Source organism: Corapipo altera, unplaced genomic scaffold, assembly GCF_003945725.1.
Source record: "Corapipo altera isolate COAL_440 unplaced genomic scaffold, ASM394572v1 61286, whole genome shotgun sequence".
Taxonomy (NCBI): domain Eukaryota; kingdom Metazoa; phylum Chordata; class Aves; order Passeriformes; family Pipridae; genus Corapipo; species Corapipo altera.
Genome location: NW_020884907.1, coordinates 8,607,435 through 8,629,400, shown reverse-complemented (window position 1 = coordinate 8,629,400; position 21,966 = coordinate 8,607,435). Strand labels below are relative to the sequence as shown.

Genomic DNA, 21,966 nt, shown 5'->3' with positions numbered 1-21,966 from the left:
TAGTCCATCAGGAAAAGATGTTGATGAGTGTCAGAAGCTTTCAGAAATACATCGCTCTAAAAAGAAAGAAAAGAAACTTTTTTCTTCTTCAGGAGTTACCTCTCTGAGCTGCCCCTATCAGGACAGTCATATATTAAGCGTCTAGTTCAGAAGAGCATGCAGAACACTGTCTCTGTATACCATTAAGCCAAATATTGTGAGTGACAATGTCATTCCTTATGCCCCATTGTATAGTTAGGATCTGTAATAAAAAAACAGAAGCCAGTTTCTATCACTTTTGATGCAAGTATTCAGGAGCAGTCCTGCTGACATTACTGTGATACGACAGTAAGCTGCAAAGTATCTGTTAGCAATAGTCAAATTTAATTTTATGTGGAATGAGGGTGGCTTCTACTATGCCACAGATTTCAAGGAGTTGTGATCCAGTCTAACCAATACCACAATATTGTTCACAGTGTTTCAGCTCTGAAGTACATCTCCAGACACCAACTGAGATAATGAAACTGGGAACAATTCTCATTCACGTCTTTGTCCTCCAGTACAAAGTTTTAATTGACAGTATATGATTTGGGATGGAATAACAAACCTCTCATCACTGTTTGTTGATTCAAACAGTACAGCAATATGGCAGAAGTCCAATGGTGAATGAGTTCCTGCCATGGATTAGTGATTCAGTCCTAGGAAGAGGAGTGGCCATCCTACCATTAACTCCTGCTTCTTTGTTGCTTAAGCAGTAAAGATGCTCTTAGAGCCCACAGATTTTGGCTAGAGCTTTCCTATTAGTGTCAGCCTCTGAAGGATAGAAGTCTCTGTGTTTAATCTTTTCTGAAAATTAGATGGGCCTGTTCATTTGTCTCATGTGGGTAAAGTGAAAGCTTCTTCAGTCTAGGGAATTAAGTAATGGTGATGCTGTTTTTAACTTGTTCAGGAAAATCTAAATTCTTGTTTATTTCTTCATTCATTTCTGTTAGCATTTGAGTGAAGAGAAGGGTTAATTGGATAGCAAATACCATCAAGAAGCAGGATGCAAAAAGATATTTCAGAGGGCTGATTCAGGGAAGTATTTTTGTGAAATTCAGGTCATACACTTTTCTGTTTTTCATTCCTGCACATGCAAATGCGTGAGAAAGCAAGTCTGTCCATCCCCTGGCATTGCAGAGCCTTCAGTCACATTTTGAGAGAGCTATCTCTCTAAGAGAAGCTAAGCAGTGACTTTGACTTCTACAAGCAAGCTTTGCAGAGATAGAATGTATTTTTGTACTGTGTAAAGTTACAGAAAGATGAAAGAGGAACCCCTTAGCTTTTGTTGCAAGATGCTGAAAAGAAAACTCTCCAGACAGGAAATGTATAGGAAATTCTTTGGCCTGATTTTGCCTTGATGAGTTAAAGAACGGTTTCACCTGGCTACACAGTAGAGTAATCTTTTGGATGAGTGTTTGAGATGAATTTGACTGGGATATGTGTTTGCTTCCACAGACAATTTCAACGTGTAACTCTTGGTACACAGAAGACTTGAGATAATAAGTTGTTTGCTGAATGTTTTGGTTGCATTTTCTCTGTTTTAATTGGTCTTATGCAGACTTACTGAATGTATGAAGAGTAGTGGGAAACAGTACGTATTTAATATGATTAATTATGTTTGCATATTCAGTAGAAAATAGTTTATAAAATATTATATGTTCTGTTTTTCTTGGGAAAAGTTCAACACCAGTGAGTACTGTGCTTTAAAATGTCTCTTTTGAAGATGAGTCTTATTTGGTGCTCAGCTTACTGTTGTAAATAAAAATTCCTCGCATGTTCTGGTGAATAGTTGCAGGTGAGAAAGGTCAAAGTAACCACATAAGAACACCAGGTATATTAAAATGGGAAAACAAGTAGTTATCTGAGCTATGAAACTCTGAAGTTAACCTCCTTATTACTGCAAATTGGGACAGTGGCTCCACAGCATCTCCAAGTGTGTCAGTCACAGGCTCAGTCTATGCAGCAGTACTTGCCTATTCTTTGAAAGGCTTTTAAGTAAACAGCTGTCTGCTGCAGAGTATTTGAGAGCTGGAGGTTATGGGTCTTAGCAACAAACAACAAACTACAGGGCAAAGTTGACTGTTGACTGTTTAAAAGTACCTTCATTTTCTGCCAACACTTAACTGTTCCAAGGCTAGTTATCTTTAAAGTCTTCTTTCCGTGACCTTTGTCAGATTTCAGGATCTCTGGATTTGATCATGCAGGATCTCTGTTTTTGAACATTACTGAACGGGTGTGTCAGATATGACAGTAATCTCCCTGGAGTTCATTCCCAACCTGCTTGAATTTTGCTGGCTCAGAGAGAATGACTGTTTATAAAGTCACGGCTGGAATATCCCTTCATCATGCCATCAGCAGAAGTTAAAAAAAGCACTTCTCTGCTGATTTTGTGTAACTGCTGCTTGCTGACAAATTGGCTGAAAGCTAATCTTTCAACTATTTGGGAGAGGATTTTTTATGGCATTTGCATCCTATTGTGAGGGCACAGGGTGTAGCACACCAAATTTCTTCTTGCTTAGGAAGGTGTTACTTTCTTGTGGTGATTAAGAAAAAAGAAGCATCTTTTTCTCTTCCTTTTTGCCCCTCGGCAAAACTTTGGGCAACTGTTTTCAGAAGAATTTAGTGCTAGGCACACACAGCCTAGTAAAATATTCATGGATATGATTTCTCTTAAATGAATCAATGGCACAAACAAAATCTCATAAGAATTCATCAGCTGCTGATAGGATACGATTTTGGTATTTCTGTGCGATTTTAAATAATGCACAGAATAAAATGTTTGTTCTCTGTCTTTATTCATAAAATCTTCAGTACTAAAACAAAAGCCTAACTGAGACAGCACCCATCTACCCTATCACCTACTAGTTGCCTACATTTAGTGATGATATGCTCTTTTTCAAGTATAAGAGTAAACAAAGCTCTAATGCAGCCTGTCTCACTATTAAAACCATTCTTTGTTACCAGAGTAGGTTAGATGGAACAACACAAAGTCTAAGCTCTTCTTTTTGTAAGAACAACAGTGCCGAGTATTCCCCTGTAAAGAAGATGAATAGGGCTATAGAAAAAGAGTGGCAGCTTTACAATTGCTTTCTAATAATTCTATACAATTCAATAGAAAGCTGAGTCCACTACTGAATTTCTGAAGGTGGGTCAAGAAAAGTAACAGTCTCCATTTCCTGTGGGAAACAGGAGTTATTTCTGTGCAATACTGTAGTTTTCACTCTAACTAGGTTCCATGACATTTGCAAAAGCAAATTGCTCAGTAATTTAAAATGGAGAACAAATAAGGAGAAGTTTTGCCTGGGGATTTTGTTTCCCTACAGAGAAGAGCTCTGTAGCTATGGCAAATGTTTGAGGCACCACTGGTCACTTCAGGAACAGTTAGATAAACCTTCTAAATTGTCACATAGTATTTTGTCTACTAAACTTATACACACATTTTATAAGCTATATGATCTCTGTAAAAATGCAGCAAAATGAAAAGGTTGGTTTTAAAATCAGGAGATTATACGAGGTTTGTTGAAATCCCGACTTTATAACTTTATAACTTGAGAACCTCTATAAAGAGGTAGATATTTAAAAAGAACAGAGAAGTTAATTCCATAATACTTCGAAAAATGAGGCACCTTTTTTTTGGTTTGAATTCATCATCAAGTTAGTGGTTGGTCAGTTTTTAAGGCTAGCTTGTTACATATTTTCAGATTCTAATTACTAGAAAATTATGGTAAAACAGTAACAAACTGTTAGGATCAGACTTGAGCTTACCACTGATGTGTATTGTTTCTATATCCTTAGGGACATGAAGCCTTTTGAGGAGGCTTTCAAGAGGAAGAGCTAATAGATTGCTCCAAAGTTGATACGAGCTTCTCTGGGAAAAAGAGCAGGGCCTGGAGGACCTGTGATAGGGAGCAACTCTTTTCAGATACCTGCATTAAATCTCAGACGTGCATTTCTACCAGCTGCTGCAGAGCAGAAGATTAGCAGACATGTCCATAGCACTCAAGCAAGTCTTTAATAAAGATAAGACTTTCCGTCCAAAACGCAAGTTTGAGCCTGGAACCCAGAGGTTTGAACTTCACAAACGAGCGCAGGCGTCTCTCAACTCAGGCCTGGACTTGAAAGCAGCTGTGCAGTTACCCAGTGGAGAAGACCAAAATGACTGGGTGGCTGTTCATGTGGTTGACTTCTTCAATAGGATCAACCTCATTTATGGAACTATCTGTGAGTTCTGCACAGAGAAGACCTGCCCAGTGATGTCTGGAGGCCCTAAGTACGAGTACCGGTGGCAGGATGACTTGAAGTACAAGAAGCCCACAGCATTGCCAGCACCCCAATATATGAATCTTCTCATGGACTGGATCGAGATGCAAATCAACAATGAGAACATATTTCCTACAAGAGTAAGTAAGTGCGAGGAAAATGTCCTAAAGCATAAACTGCCTTTCATTCTGTGTGCTAAGCATGTTCTCTTCCCACCTTCATTTTAGGGACATTCAAGTCATTAAACAGCAGGTGCGGAGGAGGAGGGTTTAGAAATAATGTGAAATTTATGAAATTTTAACTGTGGCTGCTAGATAGGATGGAGTTTGTTAGTCTTAAATATTTGTCTCTGGTGAGCCTCTGGAGTTAATCACTGAGGGTTGTCAGCACTGCATTAATACCTTCTTGTAAGCTAATCAAATTTGCATGGCTTTGCACTTTGCCTGTCCACTTAGACAGATCCAGAATGGATACAGTGTTTACAATGGATGGAAAGCAAAACTAAAGCTGTGGCTGCATGGAAAAAAAAATTACAAAAAGAAAAAGAGAGATACCTTAGAGATGTCGATGTACTTACATGATTTTTAGCAGTTTTAATTAGTGGGTCCTAATTTACTGCTTTGAAGTGGAAAAGCTGGGAGCTTGCTGTAAGATGTGAACTTGCTGTGAGATGTTGTATATTACTGCTTGGCCCAGACTGGTACCAAATAAGAAAATAATATGTTTGGGTTAGTTCAGCCCAATATTTTGCAGTTTATATACAGATAGAACTTGTGGCTAGTTGGTAGATGCTGTGTCTGTCAGTAATCCCTGTCCTTTGAAATACATTATTCTCAACCTTGACAGCTATTTGTCTGGACAAACTTGTGGTTTGTTTCCCAGTTCCTACCAGTTCTACACTGATAGGTAGAAGAATGCAGTATTTTTTAATTTGGACTTTGACAACACAGCAAGAAGGAGGATTTCAGAAGAAGCAGTATCATATATTTTGTGTAGTGAAAAGTGAGTTTGATTTCTCAAGCATTTGTTGGTTTACGTTTCATCAGGATGAATGATTTTTGAAATTTAATGTGGGTTGAAGATGCAGAGAAATATGTGATTTTGCTTCCACTGGCATTTCTGCAGGCTTTTATGCCAAGTTTCCACCTTGGAGTATTCCAATATTACTCTGTTTTCTTGTGGTTTGCATATGCAGGAAGTGTGATATGTCAGCAAATATGGGGAGCAGGTAGCACACAGGCATGCTGATGGATTACTGAACAAACAATCTGTAACACACAAGCTTTCATGCTCCCCTGTTTTATTTGTAGTAAGATACTTCTGGAGGAACTTTTATCCTGATGGCTTACCTATTGTAAGCCTAAGAATGGAATCAGTAAATACTCTCAATCTACAGGTTTTTTCCTCCCAACAGCTTCTGCTGTTGTTGATTAAATCAAACCTGAAGAAACTGAAGAAGGGTAAAGACCTGTGGTCTCTAGAATGGGACTTGACTCTGATACAAGTCAAAACAGGAAACCTTGATGTCCATAAACATCTTTGTCTCACTCTGAATTGACCCAAATGAAGGGGAAAACTCTGCTTGAGCCTTCATGGAGTGTTGGACTGTGCTGTGTTCATATTGCAGACCAAGATGACTGGACAGTCCCATAAAGAGATTTTCTAGATACCTTTGAGACATTATTCCGTAGAGTGGCACTTCTACCTGTATTCCTCTCTCCCCTCCTCTTGAGCCTTTTTTGCAGATACTGTACTGACCCCCTGCACACTTTTCTTTATCTTTTCGATTCACTGGTTTTCATAAGAAGCTATTGTAAAATTACTTGGCAGGCCTTAGATCTTGCAATTCAGAAACATATATGCTGTGTTGAATTTGTTCTTCTGGGTACCTCTTCTGTCAGCAAGTCCCTAGTTAGGCACTCAAAACAGTCACTGGGAAGCTTGGATCTGCTCCTGGGGTAAGTAACCTTTTCCTTCAAGAGCATCTTTCTGGTTTATTTGCAGATCAATCACCTATTTGTAAAATGGAGATGATACTATCTACCAGCCTATCTGAGTACTGCTTATAAAGCTGTTGAATGCAATGCAGTCACTAGGCATGTGTATTGTTACATGCTTTGTATTTCACAATTGATCAGAGAGACAACCTTTGTTGTTGTGTTGGGTACTGTTTGTTCCTGTATGTTCTGCAGCAGCCTCTGAGAGTTCAGAGGCAGAGTACTAATGCAAACCTATATTTTCACTGAAAATAATGATTGTTTGTTCCTTAAGCAGCTGAAGTAGATCTTTGAAGATGATATACTCAGAAAACAAAACATGCTTATATATGTCCTTACTAGTAGTGCAACAGTTTTAAAGCATTGAGTGGCTGTAACTTAAAGAGATTAATTTGAATCTTTCTAGTCTGCAGATAATTGTTCTAAAAAAAAACGTACGTCTAGTGGATGGTATTTGGGCTGACTTCTCCATTGGCAAATGAGTTTGGTGAAGAGACCCAGACTGGATTAAAAAGAGTTGATCACAGAAACACTGAATACACCTTTCTCAGCTTAATCCTAATAAACTTTTCCTCTTTCATTTGACATATCTCATGCAAACTATCTAAAAAGAGTTTTCAAGGACTGTGATTAAGCACAGTTTTCACTGAAGAGCTAGTTTCAACAAAAATAATTTCAGAATAGGGATGGCCAGGTAGGGGGAGATCTTCTATTTTGCAGTGATATTGTTCCACTGTGGTTTAAAAAAAAGACCATAAGTGCAGTTGAGTTATAAATGTTATGGATGTTGTATTAACCCTCTCAGTGCCTACACTGACACTACGGCCTCTGGCCTCTTCCCAATTGCTCTACGTCCTGTTGTCTGGTGCTATTTCCTCTCTTCATCCAGTCATTCTGGTCTATTCATTTCATGGTAAAAAGCCTCTTCTCTCAGCTGCTCTCCTACTAATACTGAGCTGCCTGGTAGGAAACAAGGGACCCTCATATGGGAATAGAAGAACTGTCAAGAATTGTGTGCAGGTGACAAAAACAGGTGCTGAGTATCAGGATTACTTCTTTGTATAGCAAAACTTTAAAGACTGTCCTTGTAAAATGGCCTCACAGTCTGTAGAGGATTGCAGACATTTCCATTATTCTCAATTTCTGTTATCCATTTTAAGTGGATTTAAGGCACGCAAGAGACTGACAACTCTGGAAACAAGTTCTGCATGTAACCACACGCAGACCTGTCTCAGCCCTCAGTGTGTGGGAATGCAGGAACAGAACAGAGGAGAGTCTGTATGCCTACTCAGACCACACTAGTGAAGGTATCCATATTAGTCCCAAACATGCATTTTTGTAGTGTGCTTGAGGTTAATTTGGCTTGAGGGTAAACTCTTTTTCTTCAGTAGATAGTAATTACTTTTCCAGGCACCTAGCAATCTCACAATTTAACAATATTCAAGGCTTATATTTCACAGGTTCATATAGACAACCTAAATATTTTATAGCCTCCAAGTACCTTTTCCTCCCACTCTCTGCTTTTTTCAGCTCTATGCTTTTTTGGTAAACAGTCTGAAGAAATATTTTGGAGTTAAAAACAGTAGATCCTTAAGACACATACAGGTGCTTTTGAACTGTAATCGTCAGCTTTCATCATATGACTTTGGACAGTGTCAAAAAAGGAGTTAAGAAAGCAAGCAGCTTTCTTAACTGATTCTGTCTTGTTTGGATTTTCTAGTGAATGAAATGGGTTTTTCTTCTGTTGTAAGAGTTACTGGTAAAAATACACAGATATTTAAGGCTGCAGGGGATTATGGCGTTTATTCTCATCTGACCTCCAGCATAACACAGGTCGGAGAACATCACCACATGTACCTGCAGGTCTAGGCTCAGTCCTTACACACACAGACACACAGACACACACACACAGAGTGAGTTGATTCTGACCCATATCAATAATTCAGTGAGATTTGGATCCAGGATCTCACAGTGTCATCTTCATCCTTCAGGGTTTTCAAGACCAGGCAGAATAAAGCCCTGAGCAATCTGATCCGATGGCTATATAAAGTAGCATGCTGGGCTGCAAACCTCCCAAAATCTATGCCAGCCCTAATTATCCTGTGACTCCTAATTCTAATTTCAACACTGCCAGGCTACCTGAGGAACAAGAGCTAGATTGATTAATGACTGGTTAAGCAGTGTAAGAAGCTGAAATTTGACATTAAAGGAAGTACAAAATCACTTTTAAGTTATGAGACTTTTTGTAGAGGAGGATCTAAAGGGTTATTAACTTACTGTAGTAAAATAGCCTAATTATGGCTTATCAAAATGAAAACATACTTTTAAAACGTTTAAAGCTAGGATTGCAGCTGAAAAGTTACTGTATCTTTAGAAATACACTGGCTGGTCCATGTTTGACTAGTAGATTTTGATAGCTATCAGCTTCAGAGCTTTTTGCACAGGGCATGTGTGTGATGCTGCTTCCAAAAGAGGAACCCAATATGTTGCAACAATGCATCTGGAAAACCAGAGCAAGACTCTGGAAGGCCCTTGCAGGTATGATTCAGATTTTTCAATGGTTTCTTACTAGTATTGAGGTAGAATTTTTCTGAATCTCTATCCAGTAATAAAAATTGCCACTTAGGTCACTTTTCTGCAGGGGCAGGAGAGCAGCTGACTGGTGAATAGGCTCTGCTCAACTACTTTTTCTGAGCAAAGGCCTCTTCACAATACAGCCTGTAGAAATGTGAGGAGAGTGGCATCATTTGCTTTTTCTTACAGTTATCCCTGTCTCACTGCTGTTCCAAAGTATGAGGAGGTGTTTGTGGTGTGCACAAAGTGGCATTTGCTGGCACTTGCTGCATATACTTTTTCTTAATTTGTTCCCAGCCACTGCAATTGCACTATCCAGGAACTGCAGTTGCTTCATGCACACTTGCCCTTCAATAAAAAAAATGTATAATCTCTTTAGACAGTTTGTTTCTTTCTTTTTTTAAGGCAAAGCTTTGCCAGGGGCCAAAGCGAGCAGGAAGATTACTGGCAGGAAGAGTGGTCATTCAGTCATCCAATGATGGACACATATAGCTGTAGGCTACCACTTGAAGACTGATGTAAAATCCAAACAATCCTTACACCTGCCACACTATTGCTGGATTTGGGCTATAGAACAATTTTATTTTGTAACGCTTATCTTCTTTTCCCTGTTACTGCCCTTTCTTGATCACTCCTTCAGCATGGATGTGCTTGCCAAGAGCTTTGAATTAACCACTAAGTGCCTGGAAAATATTAGATAGATACTTTACTCCTAGATTATATGTCAGACCTTCCTCCTCTCCCATTTTTCCAGTTCGTTCCTGTGGTTCAGGATCTAACTGATGCTTCTAAGTAAACTAAGCTGGCGGATGAACCAGCCCACAAACTTAGCATCCTTCAAGAGTATCGTCACAGAAGATTGATGAAAATTGCCTTGACCTCATCTGGATGGTGAGTGATGCAGTTTACTAGAAGCTGCCTATCTGGTCTTCATAGCATTGCATTACTTTCTTGAAGACTGATTATACTTTGGAGCAATTTGATTCCCTATTTTTGTCTGATATCTAAAGTGCCCTGAGTAGTTTAGGTATTCTACTTATACAAGAATAGGGACTGAAGTTTAGGAGTAGTCTAGGCAATCCTCAAGCCCAGTCATTGTTGGCAGACAGGTCATTGCTCCCAAAGCTATCTTTTCTAGGTGCCTTGCTTAGTGTATCCTCTTGACCTGTTGTTGGATGCGCCGTTTGAGGTATGTATATCTCCACTTCCAGCTCAGACATGTGAATTAACCCTTCATTAATTCTTCTGTCTAGTTCTGATAATAATAGAAAGTATTTGCAGTAGAAAGTAAGTGCAAATTCTTTTGCACATTCTTTACTTTTCCATGAGAAGAATTTGGCACTCCTGGTATGAAGGACTTCTACCTCACCTGGAGAATGTATATTAGAAGTCTGATGCCTCATATGCCATATTTTCTGTATTATGGTAATCATTAAGGGCTAATTTCTCTAATTCGTAGAAAAGCAGGTCTCAGTAGCTTTCTTCTTCTGTTCTCCATGCTCCAGAAATTTGAAATTAAAAAAAAAAGAAAGAACTTCAGTGGTAGCAGGAATGGTTGAGGGAAAACTCATGGGGAGAGGGATGTGTTAGCTGGGTTTGCAAAAACTGAAAGGTTTCAGGATCACTGCTCACTCTGATACTGTTTTGGGAGGAAGAAAGAAGTACAGAGCACCTACAAGAAGTGGTGTCCCATGTGGGAACTGAAGTGGTCTGTCCAGTAGCTGCTATGTCCCTTGTTCTTGAGGAATTTAGCTCTCTAGCACATTATGATTGCATATACTGTGGGACAGTACTTAAATTAGTCTCTTAGAGAATCAGCAAGTCTGCTTCTGTCCTAACTGAGCTGGTGACCTCTTCTCTTTAGATACCTTCACAGCAGGCCTGATGTCTCCAGTGTCTTAATTCTATGGCATACTGGGGCTGAGCTTGTGCCCAACTCAAGAGTGTGAGAAATGTGATGCCTTGCACATGATTTGCCTTGGAAAGTGGGTTTGTGTGAACTGAGTACTTCGCATTCTTCAGTTGTGTGCATTCCTTTCCCTTATGAAATAGGAGAATAGCTCCTTATTTGAAACCTTATAAAACAGACTTTGTGTCATAGGCTACAAAGCTGAATATGTGTGGGAGTAGAATTTACATATCATAATGACCTTGCTGGTTCATTGTTTGGAACCCAAGCAAAATAAGATTCACAAGTATAAGTTTTATCAATGACTACTTTTTTGTTTATTTTACCAAATTAAAGTTGTTATTTAACCTCAGAAATATAGTAGAAAATTCATGGTAGTCCCTACTCCCACAAAGTATTTTCATCCTTAAGGTCAGTCTTTTGAGGACAACACTGGTACTTTGGGGGCCTGTTTTATTCAGAATCTAGCCAAGGGAGAGACGTATTTCAGGGGGATCTTCAGCTCCCCAGACAAATAGTAACAATCATCAGAATGAACTATCATCATAGAGGTATGAAATTAAAATAATTTTGTCCTGTTTAAAGTACAGTCTCAATTTGACTTCACTATGGAGTGGCTAGATTGCCACTTAGCATGTTTCTAAGGGAACTTCTGGAAAGTTTAAGTCAGGGACAAGGTCTTTGCTTCAGCCAGAAGCACCAACACTGCCTTTAAGTTTGGCCATCTTTCAAATAGAATTTTGACTTTCCAGATTCACATAGAGTATGTAAATAGAGCAAAATCAGAAACCTTAGGAGAGGGAAAACTCATTAGTTGCTTTTAAATAAGCTTCTCCTGTCTTTTTTAGGTAATTTTTGGAGGAAGGTCAAATATGTATGTAAAAAATACATGATTAAAAACCCATTGTGTGGATAAAAGCCATGTGTGACCCTTTTTATCATAATGGTGTGGACAGCAGGGCCAGGGCAGTGATCTTCCCCCTGTACTTGGCAAGGCCCCACCTTGAATGCTGTGTTCAGTTCTGGACCTCTCACTACAAGAAGCACATTGAGGTGCTGGAGTATGTCCAGGGAAGGGCTGGTGAAGGGTCTGGAGCACAAATCTTATGGACAGGACTGCATAAGCTGTCTTGAAGCAACAAACTTCGCTTTTCCATTGACAGTTAATGTACCTTCCATGTGCCTAAGCAGTGCACTGAGAGATACCAGGTGACTGTTGTTATGCTAGAACCCACATTAACGAAAGGATCCCCAGAGAAGGGCTCTACAGCCTGACGGTCATTCACAGGCTCTGTGTCACAGGGATGAACAACCCTTACTGTAAAAATTCTTGTTACTGTGCCACAAAACTTACATGCGCAGCATAAAGGCAGTGGAAATATCAAATAATTTTCTGTGTTTGGCACTGTTTGTGTGAGACCCCACGTCTTGCAATTACTCATTTAAACTGTGAGAATTGTTTTTGAGTAGAGAAAAACCACAAAAGCCAAGGTCTAAGTTGTTCAACTTTCCCTGAAGACTAACACAAGGTGCTCTCCAGCAGTTGATTTACCAACTGGTAATTGGTTCCTCTATGTGCAAATGGATCTTCGTGGTGTTTCACATGTGTCCCTCCTTAGAGGTTTTGATTCACTTGGAAAATCTTCTGAGTCATGCTTAGAATCCTTGGAATATGATACCTATTCAGTGACTGTTTTGTATGACTGAGCAGAAAAAACCCCTTGCAGGAAAGTCAGAGATTAGAAAAGACCTGATAAATACTCAGAGCATCTTGGTAACACAGTGGAATAGGAGTGAAACAGACTTTACAGACAATGCTGACACATGATTTTTTTTTCTTTCCATCTCACATTGAGTCACATGTCTGAGGAGCTCCAGGGAGGCCGTGCCCTTTCATATGCTTGAAAATATGCAGTGGAAACTTGTATTTCATTCTCATAATGTGAATCAGTGGCACTTTGACTCATTAAAAACAAAAGGAAAGTTACCGAGACATCTGGAGTCAGATAATCAAGAAGGGAATAAACAAAGACAGTTAATAGTTTGAAGGGAAAAGGGACAACAATGAACAGATTATCTTTGAAAGACAAATCACTCATCTAAATATGGAAAGAAGCACCTTTTCTTGTAAGAAGCTGGTGTTCAGCTGAACTGAGAAACATGATAGTTTACCAATAAATGTATACTGTCAACATTAGCATGGTGAAATAATGGTAATTGTGGTTTTTACAGTATCAGCTGCAGTCAGCCTTAACAGAAAGAACTCAGTCCTCTAATAGACAAATCCCTAAATCATGACGCTTGTAGCACTCAGAAGCAGATACATTTCCAAACCACGTGCTGAGTGACATCAAATCTTTGGGAAAAGTGCCAGTGAACTTTTGGGCATTAAAACAATACATCTGTTTAGAATTTATATGCTTTAAAATTAGTTGCATTCCATGACTACCTTTCTTTTCACATCTAGAGCCAAAATTTTTGATTAAAAAACAGTACTTATTTTAGTATTCAGGTTGTGTTGTAACTTGAGCTGGTTGAGTAGCAGTTAACTAACAGTATATATTTTTGCTGCAGAGATCACAAATATTTGTAAATGTCCCACGGCATGGCAAAAAATGTCAAAAAACTAAAAAAGAAAAAGAAGATACAGTAATTTAGCTGTCTTCTGAAAAAACAACAATAGAAAAGGAGAAAAAAACCCAAAAACTTCTTGACTCAAAGAAAAAGGGGTTATTTACTCATGTGGACATTTGCCACCAGGGTTGTTATAAAGTTTTAGTTCGGCATGGTTCATGCCTCCTGCAGGACATTGAGGATGTCTTTCTAAACATTCAGCTTCTTTCACATGAGCTGAGAAGTTTTCCAGTAAAGCAAGCAATGATATATATATTCAAGATGCAAAAATCATCGCATGAAATGTAGCCTTCAACTAAAATGAAGGATTTCCTTGTTAATCTCTCCTGTTGTCGGCCCCAGCTTATCCTAGCATGTCTCCTACTATAAGACCTCAGCTGTTAATGCACACAAAACTTCTTTTCATTCCATTTAAAATGTGTCTTAAGAGTTCCTCTTTAAATAAAATCTAAAAATCTTTTCATTCTCAACATGAATGCTGGTGACAATGCTATTTGGTTTTTTTTTGGGCAGGCTTTTCGTTATGGGAGATTTTATAGGGCTGATTTACAAAAGCTATGTTTGTTGTATCGGTATCATAATGTTGAGTTTCGTAAATATAAGGAAACAGAGTCAGGCTCTAACTGTCATAGACTTCCAGTGAGATTTCTGAATTTAAAATCTGGCTGATTTTATATGGAATAAGTGGGAGCATTAAACTATTGATTTTTGTCATTGTAAGTATTTCAGACTGTGTAGGCCAAAACAGAGAAACAGAGAAAAAAAAAAGCCCTGTTCTTTTCATCAGTTCACTGTATTCAATCCTTAGCCAAAACTGTCCTAAAGGTCTGGGAAAATTTCTCCAATAGGTGGGATCTTTAGACATACACCAGTACCGCTGTAGTTCACCAAACCCACTTTATGGGACGTGTAGCATGGGACAACAAAACTGGATTTCTGCTTTGACAAAGAATCTTATGTCAAGCAGCTGCAGAGATCATACAAAAAAAAATAACCTTTTTGAAAGCTTTTTTTTACTATTTGACTATTTTTTTGACTTTCAAAGCTATTTTGACTATTGCTTTATCCTACAGATAATCTTTGTGGCCCTGCACTGGACACAGTTCAATTAAATTCACGTCTTTCTTCTACTGAGGAGCCCAGAACTGGACCTAGAACTCCCAAGTGCAGCCTCACCAGGGCTGGTTAGAGAGAAGGATCACCTCCTTTGACCAGCTGCTAGTGTTCTTCCTAATGGAGCCCAGGACACTGTTGGCCTTTTTCACCCTGAGGGCATATTGATCAACTGTGGTCAGCTTGATCTGCCAGAACCCAAAGGTCCTCCTCAACAAAGCTTCTCTCCAGCCATGCGGTTGCCAGAAAGTGCTGGTGCCTTGATCGTTCTTCCCCAGAAGCAGGACTGTGCATTTACCCTTGTTGAGAGTTCTGTCTGGGATTTCTCTCTGCCTATTTTTCCAACCTCCTTAGGTTCCTCTGAACAGCAGCACACCCATCTGGTGTATCAGCCTCTCCTCCCAGCTTTGTGCCATTTGCAAACTTCTTGAGGGTGTACTCTGATCCATCATCCAGGTCATCAACGGAAAGGTTAAACTGTGTTGGCCCCAGTACTGAACCTTGAGGTACACAGCTCCTGACTTGCTTCCAACTGGACTTCATGCCACTGGTAGTAACCCTTTGGGCCCAGCAGCTCAGCCCATTTTCAATCCTTGTCATTGTCCACTTTTCTAACCTGTACTTTGTCAGCTTTCTGTGAGGGCGGGGATACAGCGGCTTCACTAGAGGCAAGGTACAGATCATCAGCTGCTCCCTCCTTTATGTGCCCAAATAGTGACCTCATTGTAAAAGCTACTAGGTTGGACAAATGTATTTTCGCCTTGTAAATCCATGCTGACTACTCCCAAAACCTTCTTGTCCTTCATGAATTTAAAAATTTGTTCCAGAAAGACTTTCTTCCAGCACTTTCCTAGAGGCTGAGGTTCAGTGCCCTGGAGTTGCCCACACTTCCTACTTGCCCTTCTTGAAGATAGAAGTGATCTTTGCTTTCTCCTAGATAATCAAGAGTGGCTTTGCTGTGACTGACAGTCACCCTCAGCACTTTTGGGTGCATCTCTTCAGGCCCCATGGACCTATGCATTTCAAGTATGTTTAACTTTTTCCCAGGCTAGTTCTCCCCCACGGAGGGTAATTACTCTTTTTTCCATACTTTCGCTCTGTTCTCAGAGGGCTTGGTTTTGTGAAGGCCAAACTTATTAGTAAAGACTGAGCTCTAGGAAGGCACTGACTTTTCTGTACCATTTATCACCAGTTCTTGTGCTCCATTCAGCAGCAGACACTTATTTTCCTTTGTTTTCTTTTTACTGTTTATATACTTGTAAAGTCCTTTTTTGTTGCTGTTCACGTACTTTCCCAGATTCAACTCCTGTTAGCAGCAACTTCCTCCTCCATCTTGCAGATGTAAGATTTTCTTCTGTAAGATTTTTCTGCTTGATTTCTTACTTGTCAGGACAGACCTTTCTTGAACTACAGAACACGATCCTTGCTTATCAGCCAGCCCTACTGGAACCTTCTTCTCCACAGTATTTTGTCCTGGGATTCTTCCAAGCACATCTCTGAAGAAGTGGAAATGTACTTTGGTGCAGTCCAAGGCTGTGGTCTTGATTTTTGCCCTCCTGTTTCCTCTTAGGACCCTGCCTCCACCATTTTATGTCACTGCAGCTGAGGCAGCCTCCAACTTTCACATTCCCCAATAGTCTTCTTCTGTCTTCTTTAAGTATCAGACCTGGCTGAACACCTTCCCTTCTTGGCTCCTCCACTATGTGTTCCAGGAGGCTGCAATGCACTTGAGAAGTATCCCAATTACATAAGCCCTACTGGACAGCCCTTCCAGTAGATCTTAAGGGGGGTTAAAGTTCCCCTGGAGGACCAGAGGCTGTGATGTTAAACTTCCACTTGTCTGCTGAATGTGTTAATCTGCTTTCTCCTGAGCAGGCAGGTGATAGCCGGTACCCACTACAACAGTGCCCCTGTTGGTCTGCCACTAGTCTTGACACAGAAAGCTCTTGACTGTCCCAGGGCATTTCTGTTTGCATTTCTATTGCTTTTACACAGCAGATCACTTCCCCACCTCATCATCCCTGCCCCTTCATCCTTAAAAACCTGCATCTCTCCATTACAGTCATCTAATCCTTCCACCAATATTTATAATGTGGATGCTTAGAACAAATGTTACAATTTCTGATGTGCTTATAACTACATTTTAAGTGGAATTTTTGGTATAATCATAAATGGCAAACTAGTCTGAAACTGACCCTGACGAAGGTTCTGTGCTGTAACGGGGGGATGACAGCCCCCTTCTTTCAAAATCCCTTGAGACAGTGCAACTTACAGCTGCTGGGAGACACAGGCAGGTGACTCTCTGGGGAGGAGTAACAGGAGGTATGGCAAGCAAAATCTGTTTCTGTAAAAATTCCCAGAGTGTAGGTACTTACACACACTTGTTCATAAAATATATCTTGGATAATAGACCAGTGTCTTGTAGGCAAAGAGAAAAAGATAGAATGGAAACATAGACTATGAATCAAATCACAGATAAACTTTGAATTATTGGAAATTAGTGTGACTGACTACAAAAAGTATCAGATATTGAGGATCAGGCTTACTAGTTACAGATTATTTTTAATTTTTTTTCCTTCAGTGATTATAATGAAAATTCCTCATAATATTTCTCCTTGAATAAAACAAATTATCTCTTTCTCTTTTTTATACTTTGTCTCTTCTTGTCTGCTACCTGTCCCTGGCATTCTCCTGTATAATGTCTATATTCATCTGGTCTAGATTTAATCACCCAGATGGAAATTCGAAGTTGTCATCTTCCACCACTAGTTCTGTTATCCAATGACTGAAATTTTGACTAATAACCTATTTGTCAGAATATGATGCCAAAAAGGCAAGTAGATTGTCTTCCTATGTGAACTTCTAATACCCTTTGCAGAGTAAAATGGACACTGGTTTCTCTTTTAAACTTTCTATTGTTAATTCCTGTTGACTGAGACAAACAGAGAAATGTGTGAGGTCTCTCAGTTGCAGACTTCAACCACTAATTCAGCCAACCAGCCTCTGCTCACTTTGGCAGATAATTCTTTCTTAATACTGCATCTTTAATGGCCTACTTCCCCTTTCTGGCCAGGGACAAACTGTAAAATTATCTAATGGTACTTAAAGATACTTATTAAACTTATTGTCTGTGTACCACATTTGAACTCCTCATGGTGCCTTTTTTCTAACATGATTATTCCAAGAGAGACAGCCACAAAGCCTTCAGTTTATATTTTGGTTGTTTTTTAACACTATCTGCATTTTCAATTGGGTTTTTCCTTTTTTTTTTATTTTTAACAGAAGGGCAAAAGTTTCATGATGTTTACTTTTAACTTGTATGGTCTCACAGGAAAAGGAAAAGCTTTGAGTAGCTTTTAAATTTTCAGAAATTATTAATGATTTGATAATGTCAGTATATGAATGACAGGAACAAGATATTCCTTTAAGTAACTTTACACTCTGGATACTGGGAATGTACAGGAGGTAGCACATGATTCAGGGCAATGGACAATCTCAGTCTAAGGCCATACACAGCATTAGCTTCCTTCCTTTACTACCTGAAGGAATAAAGTAAAGTAGGAAAGTTGTAAGAGTTTTCTGTGATCTGGGAAGTGGGAGGAGAGCCTTGCAACTGAGGGCAGCAGATTAGTTCTCAGTGATGCAATACACCTTAGCACTAAGTTGAAATAGCAGAAAATGGCTAAAGTACCATGGGTAGCTGACTATGAATAATTGCCAAGGGAAGTCAAGTAGGCTGAGGTATTATTAATGGGTGAGCTAATACAATAAAGAGCAAGAACCCAGAGAATGCTGAAGTAGATTGTAATCCAGCTTTAGTGGCCACTGAATTTGGTTATCCCAGAAAAATCTTAGCTTCCTGCTAGTGAGGTGCTACTGCAGGGAACAGAACAATTAACTTTCCTGCTGTTGCCTTACTTTAGGAGTTAGGTGTTCAATAATATCCTGTCTATCTGCCTTCTGGTGATCTGTTTTGTCTCTTGAATCAATTCACCCAAATATTATTTTTATTAATGATATCCATCTCCTCCGTTACCTTTTGTGTCTGCATTCATCTCCCTCTCCTCACACCCTCTTTTTGTCTCATGTGAGCTTTTCCTAGTTGTGTAACTGCATTATGACAACAGTTTGGATAACTGGTCATGATAGCATGGGTATGATGATAGCATGGGTATGATGATAGCAAACAAAAAAGGTTTCAAAAACCTGTATCTGTTTTCAACAGACCTATCATCATAGAGTCACTTTCTTCTGTACATTAGTTACCCTTTTTCTGGAAAATTTGTTTCAGGATGACTTGATTTTCTTTGAATAACTCACTTATTACCTTGTCACATAAATTATCTCAGTTCACCTCATAATATGTAGATGTTTTTTCTATGGGTTTCTTTTTTTTAAGAACCAACACAATTGGAGGACACTATATGAAGGTTTTTCCATGTCTAGTCGTTTTTCTTTGTCTATTTTTTATAAATTCCCTTGAAAAAAAGTGGTCTCTTGATCATACCATAATTATAATACGTATAGTAAATACTGTTGTACAATGTTGAGACTGCAGGTCATAAATGCATAAATTACTGCCTAGAAAAGAGGCAAGGGGTAGAATAAATAGTTCCAGTGCAGAACTAAAGAAGGTCAACAGTGAAGTTCTGCAGCTTGACATGCTTGGACTTCAATTGCTTAACATAGTCACAAGGAAGCAGGGAAAAAGGATGAGTAACATTTGCTGATATTATGAAGTTATTCAAGGTAGCAGGAGAGGGATTGCAGAAAGTAATACTGTGAGATTACTTATATACTGAGGAATAAAAAAAAGCAGATATATTTCAGTGTAGAAAATAAGAAAGTAGTCCTGACTTCTGTGTAAAACAATCATCTCTGAGGTGACTCTTACCATGCAGATTCAGAAAGACCGTTAATTCCAACAAATGTGAAGAATAACTAGATAACAAATTTGGAGCAAACCAAAAAACATAATTATACAATTGTGTAAATCCCTGTTTCTCCCATGGTTTCTCTTCTTATCACAAAGAAAGTAGTGTTGAAACTGGAGAAGTTTCAGCAAAGGCAAGAACAATAAGCAAAGTTTTAGAAATGCCTCTGAATTAGGACTAGATGAGTTGGCTTAGAGATGTCTTAGAGAGGTGGTCTGATGAGCATGATATAGTATGAGCACTGCAGGCAGGGTTTGCCTGTTTACTGCCTCTTCTAACCCAAGAACTCACTAGGGAGAGTGAGGCATACAAGATGCACAGTCCTGGGCAGATTGTGGAGCACCTTGCCAAAGGAAGCTGTTACTGGAAGAACTACAGACAGATTTAAGGAGTAGCTGGTAAGTCAGTTTGAAGAGCAATCCATACTACTACTGAATAGACAATCTATAGGAGGCTCAGCAAATCACTTGAGCTGAAAGTGGTCAAAGGCAAAGAGGGCATGAGGAGAAAGCATCATACATAGAATACTGACCTGAACCAGAACAGTTGTTTTCATGTTGCTTATGAATTAAATTTCATATTTGTCTTTAAGTCCTTTGGATATATTTACCTCTACATCTAATTCAGCTTGAACAAATAGGTAGAGACAATGGAAGCAACATAACCCAAGCGACTGCTGTTCTATATTGTCTGTAGCACCTTTCTGACAGACAGTACCTCCTTTGTAGCCTGCTTGTGAACCAGTGCCCCAGAATGCTGCACTTTTCAGCATGTTCCAGTAAACCAGCACTGATTTAACTTTTAGAGGTAGATCAGTATATCATAATAATAGGAAAGTGTGTGAAGGGAGTGGGGTGACAGGTTGAAGCAGTAATAGCCTATTGATCTGCTGTGCTGCATGGTCTGTCTGCCTGAGCTGAAAGTTTCGTAGAAGACAGACACATTTGTGGATGGTAAGCTGAAAATCTCCTTTATGTTTGACAGTGTAGTAGATCTTTTGTGCTATTGATGCAGTGCTCCATGGAGCAGTGAATGCAACTGGCTTCCCCCACACACCCTTACAAGCTTTATTACTAATAATCATATTAGATTTTCAAGGGTGGTAATAGAAAGGTAAGAAATTTTGTAACACTGCAATGAGAAATGTTTGTAACACTGGGACATCCCATATAACTTTCACTTTTCACCTCATGTGCACTGAATTACTTTAAGAAGCTTTACCACTTTACAAATGTAGGAGTTTAACAGACATCCCATAGTGCAGCAGCTCCTCTAGTTTTACAAGAACAAAGCAACCAACTTGTTTAAGATTTTTTTTTATTTTTTAAGGTACACCTTGCTTCTTTGAAGGAAGGTTTGGCCAGACAGTACAATCATAGGAAATTGTGGAATTCTGAATGTAATTTTCCTGGGCTTCCATGCATACTAATTGTGTTATTTTGGAAGAAAAAACTGTCCACAGACATTTTATGCAGCATCCAATAGGGAGTCTGTGTAAAGCTTTATGCAGAAATGATCAATGGAGAATAGTTGTTCCATTTCTTCCTAGAGCTTGTATTTTTGTGGAGAACTACAACTGTCCTTTTTGCAAATACTGTGATAGAGCAACCTCATTGTTTTCCATTCCAGTTCTGAGCAATGTACATTTTTCTACATGGATCACCCAGAAATCAGAAAGCATAATTTTCAGTAGATTTTAAGCTTTACTTACCTAAAAGTAAGCAAACTTAAAAAAAAAAAAAAGAATCTTAAGTTAGCTACTAAGTTAGTTTAAGCTTAAACTCCATGGCAATTTCAGTATGCATGCTGATTTCTATCACATTGCAGGGTCTATGCTTAAGGATAGTTGCTGAGCCAAGACCACCTTCAGCCTTCATCCTGTTTTAGAGACAGGAAATTCTAAGTGTCCAGATACCTCTAAAGCTGCCAGCTCTTTGTCAGGTTTTACACAGAAGTTTTATCTGTCCTTTGATGTCTTAGCTTTCAGGCTGTGTTAGTTAGGTGTCTCTATATACATACCCATCAACTTAAAAGGTAATTGATGTCATACACCGTATGAGCAGTGGCAGAGATCACATAAAGTTAAACCTATAGGTAAAAATGCACAGACATTAAACATGAAGAGAAATGAATGTTTGCTACTCAGATGATTAGCGTTAAACTCAAAAGTGTATGTTTAGCTCTATTACTGAAGTGGAATAGTCAGCCTTGCCTGGTGTAAGGGTGTGTGGTCTTACTGCAGGTTTCTATAACTGTGCTGAAATGAACAAAAAAAATCCCCATAAGTTCCACCTTCAGTTATATTGTCCCCATGTAATGAAAACAATGTGAGGATCTGACCAGCGTTTCAGTTTCAGGTACCAGGGGAAGGGAAAAGCAGAAGTGTAACTGGTACCCACTGTGTGTCTGAGGTGTGCAGTGGGAGGTGTATGCTGTTTCTCATAAAGACATATTTTACTGATTTGTGTGGAAAACAGGCACCCTGAAGAAACATCGTATAATTCTCTGTTTGAATTTCTTGAAG

General features: G+C 39.1%; 1 protein-coding gene across 8 annotated transcripts in view; it reads left to right on the top strand.

Annotated features, from left to right (window-relative positions):
- The window catches only part of MOB3B (MOB kinase activator 3B), a 90,719-nt gene that overhangs the window by 35,031 nt on the left and 33,722 nt on the right, over window positions 1-21,966 (top strand). For 7 of the 8 annotated variants that reach the window (XR_003529178.1, XR_003529181.1, XR_003529176.1 and 4 more), the window contains one exon: window positions 3,817-4,425. Coding sequence is in view for 2 of the 8 variants with exons in the window: in XM_027652566.1 (XP_027508367.1) it covers window positions 4,008-4,425 (418 nt within the window). In the remaining 6 variants the exon portion in view is untranslated. The remainder of the gene's footprint in view (window positions 1-3,816; window positions 4,426-21,966) is intronic. The other variant, XM_027652567.1, reaches the window with a different exon arrangement.